General features: G+C 38.1%; 2 protein-coding genes across 12 annotated transcripts in view; one reads left to right on the top strand and one right to left on the bottom strand.

The window, feature by feature from the left end:
- Nucleotides 1–2470, bottom strand: part of Ecd (ecdysoneless cell cycle regulator) — an 88381-nt gene extending 85911 nt beyond the window's left edge. Inside the window, exons 1-2 of the mRNA XM_010606802.3 lie at nucleotides 2185–2470; nucleotides 729–945 (exon numbers count right to left, since the gene is read on the bottom strand). Coding sequence (XP_010605104.1) covers nucleotides 729–933 — 205 coding nt within the window. The 5' untranslated portion in view covers nucleotides 934–945; nucleotides 2185–2470. The remainder of the gene's footprint in view (nucleotides 1–728; nucleotides 946–2184) is intronic.
- Nucleotides 2454–18613, top strand: part of Fam149b1 (family with sequence similarity 149 member B1) — a 61371-nt gene continuing 45211 nt past the window's right edge. For 9 of the 11 annotated variants that reach the window (XM_033766547.1, XM_033766545.1, XM_033766546.1 and 6 more), the window contains exons 1-3: nucleotides 2454–2678; nucleotides 7223–7327; nucleotides 8954–9083. In XM_033766547.1, coding sequence (XP_033622438.1) covers nucleotides 2632–2678; nucleotides 7223–7327; nucleotides 8954–9083 — 282 coding nt within the window. In that variant the 5' untranslated portion in view covers nucleotides 2454–2631. Of the gene's footprint in view, nucleotides 2679–2704; nucleotides 2796–2857; nucleotides 3024–7222; nucleotides 7328–8953; nucleotides 9084–18613 lie in introns of those variants that run through there. The other 2 variants (XM_010606720.3, XM_033766544.1) reach the window with 2 other exon arrangements.

Below are 18613 nucleotides of genomic sequence, written 5' to 3'. Positions count from 1 at the left end.
TTGCCAATAAATATCACAAGTATTCCAATGAGTAGGTTCAGAAAAATTAGTAACAGGAAATACATTTAGCAATGGCTAGCCAAAGATACCACATAAGCATTCAATTGTTTGCCAAACTAATAGTATCACAAGATGCCAGGCTCCCAAACCTACAAGAAGACCTCCATAATTCACTGTGTAAACTGAGGCTTGGTCACTATTCACGGTTACAAAGCTGCAAGAAATGCTTGGACAGAGTGGCACATTTTGCCAGGAGTCAGATCTCAAACACCAAAACACAGCAAGTCAGTGAAGGAAGCTCAAAATGCTTCTGAGTTGCAAAATCTTATCATAAAATCCAATTATTTCTCTTTATAGGCAAGGCAAACCCACTCTTAAACCCTCACCAAAACAATTACATGAAACAAGGCACCCTACTAAACACATCATCAAGATAAGCATTGAAAAACAGCAAGAGGAACTGTGATTAAGGAAGCCGTATCTGCATCTGTTTGGCAGAGGTATTTAGGTACACTATGGGATAGGAAGTAAAGCTCAAAACAGTAACCATGAATTTAATGTTTAGTATAAACTAGTTCCCATGGTAATGACTACTATAACTTTAATCAGTATGAATTTAACATTTGTTAAGTTTAGGGGCTTAACTGAATGTGGGCAAGCACCATTCATCTAAAAGATTAAAGATATAAACATTTTTCACAGCAACAAATGAAGTTTGAACTATTTACCTTTGCCAGGTTTATACTTGAGATTAAAAGGCTGATTTTGCCAGATATAGGGAGCCAGCATAGGTGCAAACTGGGTCATTATTCTCTCAATATACTTCTCAAGAATTTCCCTGTGTTTTCCTGGGTCCTTTGATTCATCTGGTATCAGGAACAGTTGGTACTTCACAGTGTCTTCCACTGTAGCGAGCATCCTATTTTCCTCCATTTTCTTTGAAAACTACAAGTGAAGTTTCGATAATATCAACCATGAAGAACAATGCAGAAATAATATCCCATGCCCTAAGCTCTTCTAGGTGATTCCATTAACGATATTTTCCAAAACTGTTATTCACATACTATCATCATAATGGTTTTTGCCTCGATCATGTATCAACATATAATATTTAATATTTCTCATTTAATAACATTTCATACTTACAACTCTGTTCTTTATACTCTCTGTTGAAAGGAAACCTTGATATACAGTTAATGGAAATCCAGTGTCACATTTCCAAATAAGAGTAAAATTTTAAATGTGGCCGGATATGATGTGCACACGCGTAGTCCCAGCTACTAGGGAGGCTGAGGTAGAAGCAACACTTGAAACCAGGAGTTCAGGGCCAGCCTGAGCAACAAAGGAAGACCCCCGTCTCTTAAATAAATAAATATGTAACAGCGTGAGCAACACGACACCAACATCCACTGTTTACTACCAAACATCCCAGTTCTGCCACTAATTAGTTGCATCATTCTGGGCAATTTCTCTTTCTGGCGATTTCTCTTTAACTGTGGAATGGAGTGTTACTCTACCATCTCTAAAATCCCTCCTTCCTTTAAAATTGTTATTGCGCTACAGAACTTAAACTTCTCCCTTTACGAACATTAAATTCAAAACTACAAAATATCCATGTCTCATTATCTCACCTCAAAATAATCTGCCCACAGTTCTTGATCTTACAATTGTCCTAAATTTGTCCCTTTTTCAAGTTTCAGGGGATATACCTCTGGTAAACTAAGAGCCGGTAGATAACTCCTTATTTTCTAAGGGTTTTCTGAGAAACAAGTACTAGCCTACGACCGCTGCCAGGTGAAGCTTGGTACAGGCTGGCAGCGCATTGAATGGACACCCTAACGCCGTGATTCGGATGATCAATCTTAGTACTTGGCTTTCTAATGGGCTAATAAGGAGCCCGCGTCTTCCATCCAGACACATCTCACCTAAATCAGCTTGCCGCTTAAAACAGATGGACAAACAATATCCTACTCACACACCTTATGTGGCCAAGCACACCTTACTACGCGGAATTTACAGCGTCAGAACTGGACTTGACTCACTCAGGTTAACTCCTCACCGTACAAATGAGAACAATGAACGCTCAGCAAGACCGAGCAGCGGTGGGCCCGGCGGAGTCTGGTGCTATTTGCCCAAACGAGGCTCCCTCCTCCCATCCGACAAAATGAAGCCAGTTCCTCTTACAGTTTTAGGTCCTCTCCTGCGCGTCTCTGCCGGGGCACCTTTCCTCGGTCGCCTGTTTCACTGTTACTCGGGAATTACTGTCAGCCGCCAAAATCCGAACCAGCTTAGCTCCCATAGGTCCTTGGAACTCCAGACCAGCCGAAGCCCTGCGATAAGATCTTGAAACCTGCCGGCTTCCGGAACCTTGTTGGTTGTCCTTGGCCGCTCGTCGGCGGAACCATTTGGCGAACATCCGGTGCCTCCGTCATTTCCGTCCTCGTGGGAAAACTGGGAGGTCGGAAGCCCGGCGGGGTGGGAACCCTGGGGCAGTGGCTGTCCGGAGTCTAGGCGACGGGGCGAGACTGGGCCGGTAGGTGGCAGGAGGGGGCCGAGCCGAAGCCGGCGAGAACGCCTGGCCCGGAGGCCCCCATCCTGGCGTACCCGTCCCGGCTCAGGAGGAGGAGGAGGATGATCTCCAGATACGCTCGGAAGGCCGTGCCGCAGAGCTTGGAGCTGTGAGTGCGCTGCTCAGCCCCAGCACGGCCGGGGAGGCTGAGGCGGGCCGCGGGCGCTCTGGGGCCCTCCTGGAGCGGTATTTCGCACCTTTCCTTTCTCAGAGCTGGGGAAAGAAAGTAATTATTTGGAATTCTTTCCCTCTTTCCCAAGCAAACACTGCCCGGTCCCTCCATTTCCAGTTGAGGGCGTGTCACCCTTACTATCTATATAGTACTAAGGGTTGGCCTCTCCTTGGGTTGTACTAACTGAATTTAGGGACTGAATATTCTAAGGCATTTGTAGTTCCCGCAGTGCTTCAGGCCCCACTGTCGATAGTCATCGACAACTGGAAAAGTTATTAATAGGTGAGAGCTACAATAAAGTTGAATAAATCTAGTGCCAGACATCGTGCAAAGCTCTTTTGCATGCTTTTAGTTTATTAAATCCTGTCGGCAAGGAAATCAGATCGGAAATAATTTGCATACTCTGCAGATTAAAAAACCCCAGATTTAAAGACTGTAGCATGCAGCCTGGTATGACGGCGCATGCCTGAAATCCCAGCTACTGGGGAGACTGAGGCAGGAGGATCACAAGTTCGATCCCAGTTTGAACAATTCAACAAATTGTTGAAGCTCTGTCTCAAGAAGAAAAAAAGGGGCGGGGGGAGGCTGGGTATGTTGATCAGGGTGAAAGCCTTGGATTCAATCCAAGATTTTAATGTATCAGTGGTCAGACAGCTAGGAGGTAGTGGATCTGAGAGGTACAACCTGTGTCAGCCTTCTGAGGCTTTAGTCAAAACTATAACACTGCTTCCCCAACTCTGCAATTAAGCATCAAAACCTATAAATATCAGTTTTGCTTCTGTGCCTTTAGAAAACAAGTATTTCTGGCTTAAAGAGTTGCCTTTTATTTACCCTTTCTAAAGTTTGTAATTTAGCAAGTACTATAATGACAATTTTACATTTACTTGTTTTACACTTTCAAAAGGACTCACTTTTTGATTCTTGTAAGAACTTTATAAGAGGAGTGTGGTTATCATCGGTTTTTCAGAAGATCAAATTATATCAGAAAGGTTACATGTTTTAAGTTTATATTTTTAAAAATTATTATGTAACCAGTAGAGTCAGAACTTGGGCATGGGCTTTAAAATCCAAATCTTTTTTTCTTTCATTGAGCTAAGTAATTCTAGTAGCCATTTACTGTTTTTTTTCAGTAGCAGGGACCTTGTGCTTTCAAGATAGGCACAGCACCACTGAGCTAAATCCCTGGCCCGCCATTCACTTATTAATTAACTATACATGGTAATAGCAAGCATATTTTAAGTCACCTTGCATTCTGGCTGGATTCTTTCCTAAGCATGTAATTTGCCAATCACCAAATCTCTTTGCCTTCATTTTTGTAACATAAGAATAAGACTTTCTTACGTAAAAGCATATGTAACATGATGTCATAGGCCGTGATACAAAGTAAGTTTTGTAGTTTTATAGTCTTTTTGTAGTTTTAGTCTCATTTTGTAGTTCAGGCTGGCCCTGAACTCACTATGTAGCCCAGGCTAGCCTCAAATTTACAGCAGTCCTCCTGCCTCTGCCTCCTAAGTGCTGGATTACAGGTGTGCACCATCACACCTGGCTCACCCTAAGAGTTTTTTTTTAAATCTTGTATGGGAGCCGGGCATTGTGGCGCATGCCTGTAATCCCAGCCTCGGGAGGGTGAGGCAGGAGGATCGCTGTGAGATCAAGACCAGCCTGGACTACATAGTGAGTTCCAGGTCAGTCTCAACTACATAGTGAGACCCTGTCTCAACCCCCCGCCCAATCTTGTATGAAAGAATGTTAACAGCCATATATTAGACAGGAACTATAGACCCTGTGTAGTTATACAACTTGCTCTCAATTGTTGATTTGACATGTCCTAAAGATAATTCTCCCAAAAGATGATTCTCTAGCTGGAATCATTCATGATAAAGTGAATAATGAAGATAATGAAAATAAAATGCATATAAATGACAATTTAAAGGAATTTTTACTTTATTTATTTATTTGGTACTGTGGATCAAACTCAGGCCCTTGCGCTTGCAAGGCAGGTGGCAGAACCACTGAGCCAAATCCCTGGCCCAGGAATTTTTATTTTAAATGTTATAATTATTTGAAGCAGTAATTTTCTTCCTATCAATTACAAATTATAGGTGGTGAAGAGTTTGGAACAAGTGATTTTCAACACGTACTTTAACATTTTTAAATGAAAAACTTCAAACATAAATATATAGAGAATAATATTAAGAATCACCCATCACCTCACATTCAAGTTATCCAAGTTTTAATATATTTCCTTCATTTACCGTCTTTGTCACTTTTTAGTTTATCTTGGACATCAGGAACGCAAAACTGTATATACTATTTCATCTACATGTGTGTGCGTGTCTTTGCATCTCTAAAAATTATGGACATTTTGTTTGTAATCACAATGCCTAATAATATGTATTTGTTATCTAACTGTTACTTCATAATCAGATTTCCAGAACAGGTTAAAAAATCTTAAGTCTCTTTGCTATAACTAGAATCTGTATTTCAGGCCCCTGTACTTTCTTAAAGACAAACTTATAGTTCTAGGATCACTGAATGAAATTGAGCCCCTTCCAAGAAAAGCGTAACAGTGCAGACTCCACTGACTGGTCTTTAGCTCTATATTTATATACAGAAATGGTACAATTCTCTAAAATCTGAAACTGTTCAGTTCCTTTGAGAGGCTCAGGAGCCAAACTACTTGAATCTGAATCCCAGATCTTACTAATCATAAGAAGATTACTTAATCCCTCATACTTAAGTCTCCTTTCCTGTGAAATAAAGATATTGGAGATTTATATATTTACATATGAAAGGCCCTGGGATTTGTGCAGTTTTGTTTATCCTATCATGTCTCCTAGGCTTATTTGATAGTTGAATTTTGTTGGGAAGGAGAGTCTATGTAGATAAATGGGACTGGAAAATATAGTTGACCCCAGTTTATTCCAGTGCAGATGATCAAAAGAAAATAAAAATTCCAGAGCAGCCAGGCATGCTAATGTATGCCTGTAATCCCAGCACTCAGAAGGCTGAGGCAGGAGGATCCTGTGAGTTCAAGACCAGCCTGGTCTACATAGTGAGTTCCAGGTCATTCTCAACTACATAGTGAGACCCTGTCTCAAAAAACAAAGATAAAAACAAATAAAATTCAAGAGCAGCAGTGATAACATCTTAGATAACTTAATCTTAGGTAATATAATTCCAAATCAAGGAAATTGACATTGGTACAATACTAGTCTACACTAGACTATAGATCTTACTCAGTTTTCAACAGTTTTACATCTACTTCTAGTGTGTGTGTGTGTGTGTGTATGTGTGTGTATGTACAAATAATTATATGCAATTTGCTTCCATTTATTTGTACGTAGCTAGCACTATAATTAGAATAGACATTTATTTTTTCACCACTGAGAAACTTCCCTGTGTAGCCCGAGTGTCATATCCACTCTATCTTATCCTCTGGCAACTACTAATCTGTTCTCTGTCCCTATAGTTTTGCTGTTTGTGAATGTTATATAAATGGAATGTTTTATATATATATATAGTATATGACCTTTTGCAATTGGCTTTGGATTTTTTCAGTAAGTATGACCACCCTGAGATCCATCTAGGTAACTGCATGTATCAATAGTTCTCCCCACCCCCTACCAGGGGTCGAACCTGGGACCTTGTGTTTTTGCAAGGCAGGTGTGGTGCCACTGAGCTAAATCCCCAGCCCTCAATTGTTCATTTTTAAATTGATGAGTAATATCCTATTACCAGAGTATAATTAATTATCCACACAATGAAGAACTCAAGTTGTTTCCAGTTCTTTTTGAACTATAAGTAAAACTGCTCTAAAAATATGTATACAGTGAACATAAATTTTTATTTTTTGGATTCACATGCCCAAGAGTGAAGCTGCTAAGTCTTTTGGTATCTGCATATTTGGTTTGGTTTGGTTTGGTTTGGTACTGGGGATCGAACTCGGGACCTTGTGTTTGTGGAGCAGGCGGTGGCACCACTGAGCTAAATCCCTGGCCTTGCATGTTTTCTTTTATAAGAAATTGTGAAATGATTCCAGAGTGGCTATAATATTTGGCATTTTTCACCAACCCTTCATGAGATCCAAATTACTCTACATTTTCACCTGTATTTAGTATTATCTCTATTTTTTATTTTAGCTGTTCTAATAGTAATGTGGTAATATCTTACTGTATTTTCAATTTGCATTGACATTAGTTTTAAGATTATATTTTGTTTAACCCAGCATATATCCTAATATGTAATCAATACAATCATATTAATGAGATATTGCACATTCTTCTTGTTGTCCAAGGACTTTGAAACCCAAAGTATTATATACTTAAAACACAGTCGGTTCCAATGAATCACAGTGTAACTGCTAGTGGCTAGGGCTATCCCAGTGGACAGCACAGTTCCTGAGTGACTAACTTCTAGATCAAGTTACTAAAAAAGTATTTATCTCCTCCTTACAGGAAATATAATTTTATTTTTCACAGGAAAGGAATAACAAAACAGACTCTCAATCATCATCCTTTCCCAGAGCAACTAGATGAAACTTCCTCTGCCAGTGACAGTCATGAAAAAGACACAAGTTCCCAAAGGTAATAACTCAAAGTGTACTTGCTTGCTTATTGTATTTGCTAATGGAAAAGGTTTTGTTTTTTGGTATCAAGCCTATGCTGATGAAACAAAACAAGAATTTTTATCATCTTGGGAGGCTGAGGCAAGAGGATTGCTTAAGCCCAGGAGTTCAAAGCCAACCTGAGCAACATAGTGAGACCTCATGTCAAAAATCAATCAAGTGCTAGGGATTTAGCTCAGTGGTGCCGCCACCTGCCTGGCAAGTATAAGGACCCGAGTTCAATCCCCGGTACCCCCCCCAAAAAAAAAATAAATCAATATAGCATGAAATAGGAAGAAAGAAAATGGCTAAAGGAGGAGGGGAAGTGGGAAGAGTAGGGAAAAGGAAATAAGGGAAAAGAAAAAATAGGAAAAAATGGAAACAAAGTCTTTGTAAATAGGGAAGGGTGAAGAGGGTGACAGGAGGACAGGGGAATAGGGAAAAAAAAAAGAACCAAGATATGTCATGTAAAGGTACAAGATCCCAATGAGGACTGTAAATGTATTGTTTGACTTAAATGTATCAATAAACGTAATGGGGAAAAAATCAATTAAAAAAATCAACCAGTCAATAAATAAGTTTTCAGTAGCATTCAGTTTTCACTCTGAAACAGCTGATAGCAACATCACCCTTAATTCCTAGCCTTTGAGAAGTAGTATTATGAAGCAGTTAAGAACATGGACTCAGGAAGAGTCCTAGGACTAGTACTCCAGCACCAACACTTACTAGCTGAGTAACGTCAGGGAAGTTACTTTTATAATGTAACATTTTTTAGGCAGTTTGTGAATATAAATGAGATAAAGTTTGTATGTAATACCTGACAGAATTTTTGGCATATAATAAATGCTGAGTAAATAATACCTACAGTTATTAAGTTATTAAGTAAGAAACAGCATTGAGGAGGCTATAACTTTAAAGAGGGTTCTGAGAAGCATTATGTCACTATAAAAAATATAAAATCATAAAATTTAGTTTTAAAACGTGGAACTAAATGTCAGATTTTTTGTTTTTTAAATAGAACTCTATATCTCTAGGTGATATTAAGAATAAAATGAGGTTAGTATCTGTGAAAGTCCTTGGTAAACTGTAGAAGTACCACACAAGTTCATTTACTACTATGAACATTTCTGAAATCTCTCTCTCTCTTTTTTTTTTCCTCCCCAGTCCCGAAACTTGAATCCAGGGTCTTACACTAAGCAACATCCTCAGCTCTTTTTTGACTTTTGATTTTGAGACAGGTGCTTGCTAAGTTGCCCAGGCTGGGCTGAAACTTGTGATTCTCATGCCTCAGCCTCCCAAAGTGCTGGGATTACTGGCATGTACCATCACACCCAGATCTGAAATGTCTTTAGTTGTCAATATTATGTTATATGTGGAATATTAAAATATTCATTGTAAACTATAACTAGAATTATTTGGCGTGAATGCCATTGGTTCTATAGAAATTAGGTAAGACTTTTCTAAGTTGCTTTAATTTCAAGTTCTTCATTTATTTTTACCTCTTTGGATGTATTTGTACACCTTGCTGAGTATTTAATACTGCAAAAATCTGAGAAAATATGAGAATTTTTCTTTTTTCTCTCATCTTCCCAAATTGTGTGTTTAGTGAATCTGACGTCACCCAAGAATCACCTTTTACATCAGCTGACACTGGGAATTCAAGGTCTGCTTTTCCAAGTTATACAGGCACAGGGATCTCTACAGAAGGCAGTTCGGACTTCTCCTGGGGATATGGTGTGAGTTGTATGTTGTCATCTGATGGCATTCTTGGGAGACTGTTTTGGGAGTGAGAACTGTCTGTATGTTTCATTCCTTCATTTTCCTGCACTGGTTCTATATATTTTAAATTTACTATACTCTGTTGTAGTTGTAAAGATGCATCAATCCTCACCTCCTGCCATTATTTGCTTTGTTCTATAGAGAATCATCGAGCCTTAAAAATGCTTATTGCGAGACTTACACAGCTGTGGGTAGGATGGATCTGAGCTCTGGATCTCCTCTGCTGTGCTCGGTATAACTAGTGATCCTGAGCACCACTTGTGAAATGAAAAAAGAGAGATTAAAAGTAGTATACATAGTATAGTTCTAATTTTGTTTTTATATATATAGTTTTTGCATATATAGTCTGCCAAAAAGTGTATATGTCAGGTTTAAAAAGCTTATATAAATATTTTAGTACTAAATTTATTGCGACGTTGTGAGATCGGTACAAGTTACTTTTAGCCTGTACAATTACAAGAAATGTTCATTGTGGTGGCCATTAGTTTCCAGATATTTATTAGTACAGCAAACTGCTGATGTGTGCATACATTTTTTTGGCAGACTTTATATATGAACAAAGCAAGACTGAAGATATTTGCTCCATATGTTATCCATTTGTTATTATTTAGCTGATGAGATGAGTGATTTTTACTTACTTTTTTCGTTATCTCCCATTATGGAACATTTAAAAAGACTAGTAACCTTAAAGGTAAATTTAAGAGATAAGTTTTATGCATAATTTTATCACCTTGATACAATAGGTATTTTTAATTTCTTTTATCTTCTTTCAGTCGATACTTAATTTGGCCAAGTTATAAATCTGGTTTACATAAGAGTATTATACTCTATTTTTTTACTTAATACTACTATGTGCATACTATTTTGTGGTTTTCTTGTTTCACTTAACATTATTTTGTAGATGTTTACTACCTCCATATCAGTCTGTCTGAATAGTGGTGTAATATTTCCTGGGGTTAATCTAGGGTTAATATATCACATTTGGAGTTTTCCCTTATTATATGATATTTGGGTTTTCAGTATTCATTTACTCAGGAAACATTTATTGAGTGCATTTGTTGTCACTGTAGTTGGCCCTGGGGAGATAGGGTGAGTGAGACTTACATGGTTTAATAGTCTAGTGAGGGAGACTGACAAAAGCTAGTAAAATACAAAAGGTAGTAAGTGCTCTAGGGAAGATGATAGGATGCTGGAGTAAAACATTGTAGGGGAGTTCACTTTAGGTAAACTTATCAGGTAGGGTAGATCTGAGACTTAAAGATTGAAAAGTTAACCATATGAAGAGTGACAAAGAGAGCTTTCCACACAGAGAGCAGCAACATATGCAAAAGAGGTTCATATTTCTAAGGGAAGTGTATACAGTGTTCTCAAAACTGAAAAAAAGATCAGCGTGGGTGGAGGATGGCGAACCAGGGATAGAAAAGCACACAGTAAGCAAGAAATTATGTAGGGACTTGCAGGCCATGGTAAATAATTTAAATTTTATCTAAGGAATTAATTTATTAATTTGATGCCTCATCAAGAAGATTTAGTATGCCAACTATATATCCATCACTTCTGTATATTGTGATTAGTATCTCTTTTTAAATTTACAAATGTCATATAAATGTTTCCCATTTCCTTGCTTTCTTTCCAGTTTTTATTGTGTAATGGACTTCTAAAAATATTCAGATCCAATTATCTCTTCAGTAGTCAGGATTTCCTCTTAAGAAAAGTGGAATATTATAATGTTCTTCATAGCTTTTTTTTTTCCTGGTACCAGGGATCAAACTCGGGATCCTGCACTTGTAAGGCAGGCATAGTGCCACTGAGCTAAATCCCTGGCCCTTTCATAGCTCCCCGCCCCCGACCCCCAGTTCTTAGGACTGAGCCCAGGGGCGTTCTAGCTCTACCACTGAGCTATATCCCTAGCTCTTTTTTTTTTTTGCTTTGTTTTACTTTGTTTTTCTTTTGTTTTTATTTTGAGACAGGGTCTTGTTGCCCAGGCTGGCTTTGAACTTGTAATCCTCCTGCCTCCGCTTCCTGAGTAGCTGAGGATTATAGGTAGAAACCACTGGCTTCCTCATAGCTTCTTTCCTCTGCCCTACCTGGGGCAGAGGATCTAACCCAGGCCCTTGTGTGTGCTAAGTGAGTGTCTGCCATTGAGCTAAGCCACCAACCTGGACTGTTTTGTAATAGATGAAGTCAGGTATTAATTAAGTTTTGATATGACCAAACCTATTTTGTTTTAAACATTTTTCTATATTTGATTTAATTTCATCATTTTTTGGTTAGTTTTTATTTTTTCTCTCATTGAGTTTATCAGTACATTTTAGGTATACAGTATAGTTACATTCATCATTGGGATCTTGTACCTTTACATAACAGGTCTTGGTTCTCATTTTTTCCCCTTGTCCCTTCCTCCCTTCACCCTCCCTTCCCTATTTACAAATTGTTGGTTTATTTTTTGAAACAGGGTCTCACTATTTAGTTCATTAGCCCAGACTAGCCTTGAACTTACAGCAATGCCTCTGACCCAGCCTCCCTGGTGCTGGGAATATAGGTATGCACTGCCATACCTGGAATTATCATGATATTTTAAAAAATCAGAGCAGGGCTGGGGATTTAGCTCAGTAGCACTGTGCCCGCCTCATGAGTGCAAGGTCCTGAGTTCAGTCCCTGGTATGAAAGGAAAAAAAAAATTGAACTGACTGTGGTGGTATATAACTACAGTACAAGCCAAGCAGGAAGCTGAGGCAGGAGGCTCTACTTGAGCTCATGAGTTCAAGACCAGTCTGACAACAAAGTAAGACCCTGTCTCAAAAAAAAAAAAAAAAAAAAATTGGGGCTGGGGATTTAGCTCAGTGACTCCCAAGCACAGGTCCTGAGTTTGATACCCAGTACCCCCCCACCAAAAAAAGTGTTACTTTGATTCCCAAACCAGGGAAAGACCCAACTAAAAAAGAGAACTACAGGCCAATCTCCTTAATGAATATAGATGCAAAAACCCTTAATAAGATACTAGCAAACAGAATAGAGAGGATCATCAAGAAGATCATACATCCTGACCAAGTCGGATTTATTCCAGGGATGCAAGGATGGTTCAACATACGCAAATCAATAAATGTAATATACTATATTAACAGAGTCAAGGACAAAAACCATATGATCATCTCAATAGATGCAGAAAAAGCATTTGACAAAATTCAACACCCATTCATGATAAAAACCCTGCAGAAAATTGGAGTAGGTGGTCTTTATCTCAACCTGATAAAGGCTATCTACGAAAAACGAACAACCAACATCATACTAAATGGCCAAAAGTTAAAACCTTCATGCTAAAATCAGGAACAAGACAAGGATGCCCACTATCACCACTCCTATTCAATAGAGTTCTGGAAACATTAGCCACAGTAATTAGACAAGAGAAAGAAATTAAAGCAATGAAGATAGGAAAGGAAGAAGTTAAACTGTCATTATTTGCTGATGATATGATACTCTACATTGAAGACCCAAAAAATTCCACCAAAAGTCTTCTAGACTTAATTGCCACTTTTAGCAGTGTAGCTGGATACAAGGTCAACACTCAAAAATCAATGGCCTTTTTGTACAGAAATAACAGATTCACTGAGAGAGAAATTAGGGAAACAATTCCTTTCACAATAGCATCCAAAAAAATGAAGTATCTAGGAATCAATGTAATGAAAGAAGCAAAGACCTCTACACTGAAAACTATAGCACTCTGAAAAAAGAGATCAAAGAGGTTATAATAAAATGGAAAGATATCCCCTGCTCCTTGGTAGGAAGAATGAATCAACATAGTGAAAATGGCCATACTGCCAAAACTGCTATACAGATTCAATGCAATGTCAATTGAAATTACAACAGTATATTTCACAAAACTAGAAAAAATAATCCAAAAATTCATTTGGAACCAAAAGAGACCTAGAATAGCAAAAGCCATCCTAGGCAACAGAGGCATGGCAGCCAGTATAACAATTCCCAATCTGAAACTGTACTACAAAGCCACTGTGATAAAAACAGCATGGTACTGACAAAGAAACAGACCTGAGGATCAGTGAAATAGATTGGAAGATACAGAAATAACTCCAGATGTACTCAGCTACCTCATCTTTGGCAAACCGTCCTCACTGGAGGAAAGACAGCCTCTTTAATAAATGGTGTTGGAAAAACTACATTTCAACCTGCCAAAGATTAAAACTAGACCCTTATCTTTCACCGTGCACTAAAGTCCAAGTGGATTAAAGATAGAGTCACTAAATTTGCTGGAAGATAAGCTAGGCAGAACTCTCGAAGACATTGGCATAGGAAAAGATTTTATGAACCAATCCTCAGTAGCACAGGAACTAGCAGAAAGAATCAACAACTGGGATCTCATCTTTTTAAAAAGCTTCTGCATTGCAGAAGAAACCATCAACAGAACTAAAAGACAACCTACAATGTGGGAAAAGAATTTTACCAGCTGCTCCTCAGACAAAGGACTATTATCTACAATATATAAAGAACTCAAAATCAGCCCCCCCATATATAAAGACCCAATTCAAAAATGGGCATATGAAATGAACAGATATTTCTCAGATGAAGTAAAAGCAGCAAGTAAATATATGAAAAAATATTCCACATTGCTGGTCATTCGAGAGATGCAGATGAAAACAACACTGAGATTCCACCTCACCCCACAAAGAATGGCTGCTATCAAGAAATCAACCAATAACAAATGTTGGTGGGGTTGTGGGGAGAAAGGAACCCTTTTCCATTGTTTGTGGGAGTACAGACTGGTGCAACCACTATGGGAATCAATATGGAGATACCTCAAAGCTGGGACTAGATGTTCCATCTGACCCAGCCATCCCTCTGCTAGGTATCTTTCCAAAAGAATTAAAAGAATCATATCACAGTGATACATGTGCACCTATGTTTATAGCAGCACAGTTTGTAATAGCTAAAAACCATTTGAGCATCAGTTGGAGACTTGATAAAGAAGATGTGGTTTTTCTATAAAACGGAGTACTACTCCGCCATAAAGAATAAGAAATTAGAGTCATTCATAGGAAAATGGATGCATATTGAAGATATACTCAAGTGAAATAAATAAGTCACACATATATAAATACCAAATAGTTTCTCTGGTGTGAAAAACTATAATGGTAGATAAGATCCTAATGATATAATTGGCAATGTGAAATAGGAAGAAAGGGGCTAAAGGTGTAGGGGAAGTGAGAAGGGTGGGGGAAAAGAAATAAGGGAAAAGAAAAAAAACATGAGAAAATGAAAAAATGGAAATAAAGTATTTGTAAATAGGGAAGGGAGGAAGGGACAAGGGGAAAAAATAAGAAACAAGACCTGTCATGTAAAGGTACAGATCCCAATGATGAATGTAACTGTACTGTATACCTAAAATGTACCAATAAATTCAATGAGAAAAAAATTAAATAGATCAGTTAAAATTGAATTTATGTATTTAATTATAAAAAAATTTTTTTTAGACAGGGTTTTGAACTCACTATGTAGCCAGATAGGCCTCAAACTTGTGACAGTCCTCCTACCTCAGCCTCCCAAGTGCCAGGATTACAGGCATATACCAACATGCCCAGATTAATTATAAATTTTTTTATTTTTGGATTGTGCTGTTTTTTGTTTTGGGTTGTTTTGTTTTGTTTTGTTTGGTACCAGGGATCAAACTCAGGCAGGGATCAAACTCAGGTCCTTGTGGTGTGAGGCAGGTGGTAGAATCACTAAACTAAATTCCCGGCCCTTGTGTTGGTGTTTTTGAGTATCACTAGTATATAAGAATATAGTTTCCTGCCCTGTCTAATTTAGTTAATGTCCTACTACTGTGCTGAGTATATCAACCTGGGGCTTCTATCCTTAGGTTTCTTTTTAAATATTTTCAGTTTAAAGTTAATATAATGGTGTGAAGGAATACTTTTTTGAAAATTCTAATTATACTATTGAAAAATTTACAGCCAACAATAAAAATAGCTATTTTTAATTCTTTCCTCTTTTAGTTTTATATGCTTAGTGTTGGTTTTATTTATGTATTTTTAATAATCAAGTAAGGTTTATTTAATGAGTATAAAAATGAATCATTATCCATAAATGTTATTAACATCAGTGAGTTAAAAAGTATGATCAAATTGAATTGATTCCTTTGCTAACTTTGTACATTTTGATTATTTTTATTTTTACATAAAGTTTGTCATTGCATCAATCCCCGGTACCAAAAAAAAAAAAAGTTTGTCATTGCACAGAGTTCAGTGCCTTTGTTTTCACTTAATATATCTTGTAAAACTCTTCTTTGTTCTTTAATGGCTTCAAGGCCATTACTCTTAGTAAAAAACTGCTGCATTTTAGCCCAGTTCATATTTAATTTACACAAATTTCCATGTACCAGTATAAATTCAGAGAGTCAGTTTTGGGCCCAGGATTTAGCTCAGTGGTTCCGCTGCCTGCCTTGTAAGCACAATGACCGGAGTTCAGTCCCCAGTACCAAAAAAAAAAAGCCAAGAGAATCAGTTTTGCTGATCAAAAGATATGTGTTTTGTAATTGTGTTTGTCTGTGTGTGTGTGTGTGTAGCTGTGCTTGTGTGCATGCATGTGTTTGGTGCTGGGGATTGGACCCAAAGCCTTGCACAGGCTAGGCAAGAGCACTCTCACTGAACCACACCCTTAGCCCTGTGCTTTTGTAATTCTGAAAGCTATTGCCTAGCTGGTCTCTGAAGGAGTTATTCTACATGCAGTTCCACCTGGAATATATGAAAACACCTATTTTCTTTTTTTCTGTTTCCTCATTGAGTTTATTGGTACATTTTAGGTATACAGCACAGTTACATTCATTATTGGGATCTTGTACCTTCACATGACAGGTCTTGGTTCTCATTTTTTCCCCTTGTCCCTGCCCTCCCTTCACCCCTCCTCCCTTCCCCCTTTACAAACACTTCATTTCCATTTTTTCATTTTCTCATATTTTTTTTCCTATTTTCTTACATTCTGGGCAAATATGAATTATCAAATTTATTCATTTTTACCAGTCTAAGAAAAAAAAATGTGATGCAATGGAGTTGGTTAGGGGAGCATCTACGTAACAGAAAAGTGCTGAAGTCATAAGAGAGAGTTTGTGGAAGCATGTGGGGGAGTGGGAGGGAAAGAAAGGGGAAAGGAGAGGGAGGAGAGAAACTAGATCAAGATACAGCCAGTGCCCTAGAGGCTCCTAGATGCCCTTCCTAACCCCAACAATAACCTCTATCAACCCAGGGATTTAGCTCAGTGGTGCCACTGCCTGCCTCAAAAGCTCAAGGACCTGAATTAGATCCCAAAAAGGATAACCTCTATCCTCAATTTTGCTTATGTCTGCCCTTCATATAAATGGAATCAGAAATATTCATTCCTCCTGTCTGGCTTCTTTTGCTCAACATTATGTTTACAGCACTCAAACATGATGTTGCACATATTTATAGTCCATAAATTGCCTGTCATTTATTTTTTGATTATCCTTTTCTTTTTTTTTGCTTTTTTTGGTACCGCGGATAGAACTCAGGTCCTTATGCTTGTGAGGCAGGCAGCACCACTGCTTTTTCTTTTCTACTTTTTTTTTTTTTGAGATGGGGTCTTGCTATGTACTTGAACTTGAACTCACTTTGTGACCCAGGCTGGCCTTGAACTCACAGCGATCCTCCTGCCCCAGCCTCCCAAGTACTGAGATTACAGGTGTGTGCCACCATGCCTAGCTCATTTTCATATTGGTGGAATCTCTTTGTTATTTATTTATTTATTTGTTTGTTTATTTATTTTCTGGTACTGGGCATCAAACTCAGGACCTGTGCTTGCCAGCCAGGCGCAGCGCCACTGAGCTATATCCGCAGCCCTAGAATTTATTTAGTTTTTACCATACGATTGGGTGTACTTTTCTGTAAAGGGCTAGATTGTAAATACTTCAGGCTTTGCAGGCTTTTGAAACCTTCATCTCTGTCACTAGTGAGAAAGCAGCTGTAAGCAGTGTATAAAGGGATTGGCTGTGTTATAGTAAAACTCTACAATATTTACAAACAGGTGATGAGCTGGATTTGCACATGGCCATAGTGTGCTGATACTATTCCAGAATTTAAAACAGAAATGTATACAGACACTGCTCATTTAAGGACCAAGTTGTGTTCTTGCAGTTAGATAATTCACTGAATTGGTGAATTCAGTGAGGAATTATATGTAGTATATACATTATAATATTCAGAACAAAGAAATCATCAAAGGAGACTCCAACTTGACCTTGATTTTATTTGTATAACTCTTACATTCAGTACTGTATGTATAACAGAACAAAACTACAGTACTGTCCTATATAGTACAATCAGTAAAATTTACAGTATTGTGTAAAAAAAAAGATATTGAGGCCCTGTAAACAAGATATACAGAACTGTACAAAAAAATGATGGGTTGTAAGTCTGAACAGTCATTAAGCAGATAGCTCATTAAACAAGAAATATCTGTTAGACATATTATCAAAATAGTTCAGTGAAAATGATTTTTAAAAAAAGAATACATGCTTTCCAGTAACCTTTAAAATACAATGCAGCAGCCCCCAGCAAATCACATTAGCTGGGTTCAGGCAATAGTGATCCCTCACATGTCAGAAAAGACAGGAATGAAAATCATTCAGAAAACCCAGGATATCTTATGATACAGCAATGACATAGAAAATTCGTCTATAATTGTGACTGCAGTCCACATATGACCCTCAGCAAGTCAATAATGCAGGTATTCCTGTTTCTCCTCACGTGCCCTTTCCTGGCATCTTAGCAGCTTCCATGAATTCTTTAAGATTACACTGATCACACAGTTGTTGCTGGAAGCTGTATTTTGAATGTGGAATTTGGGCTCACTGATAAAGGAGGTTTTGCAGGTCATTTCAAGGGACTGATAAAACTAAAACACTACTAATAAGTTCTCACCGTGGACCTGCTTGACTCCATAAAAATCACTGGAAATGCCAAATACCCTTGACAATGAACTGGCGTTAAAGGAGCCACTGCTCTGTCCACTTCGGCAGTAAATACTTGGAGGACAGAAAGACATACGAAGTATGTAGTAAAGGCACTTACTAGCTAGCAGTGTGAAATGGACACTGAACACATAAAACCAGCACAGAGCCAAGAATAACAGTGATAAGTAGTTGTTCAGTTGTTTCCATGGTTTGGAAATGTCTGTATAAACTTTGTGAAAATATGTGCTCCCATTGAATATGAGACATTTCTGCATATCAAAACATTTCAAAGGTAACCTCACTTCTGAAGAGTCTGTTTGTATCTGAGAATTTATTGAACTCTAAATGAATCATTTCATGATCGCCTGAGGAACTGTTGAAAGCAAATAGCCCTTAGAAGTGAGCCCAATAAAGAGAGTACACTGCCCGGAATTTAGCTCAGAGGTTCTGCCACCTGCCTTCTGATACCAAAGCATAAGGTCAAATTCAATCCCTAGTACCAAAGAAAAA

The sequence above is a fragment of the Fukomys damarensis genome, unplaced genomic scaffold, assembly GCF_012274545.1.
Source record: "Fukomys damarensis isolate Sample0158 unplaced genomic scaffold, DMR_v1.0_HiC HiC_scaffold_20, whole genome shotgun sequence".
Classification (NCBI taxonomy): domain Eukaryota; kingdom Metazoa; phylum Chordata; class Mammalia; order Rodentia; family Bathyergidae; genus Fukomys; species Fukomys damarensis.
Note: the sequence above shows the minus strand (reverse complement) of the source record. Positions and strands in the feature narration are given on the sequence as shown.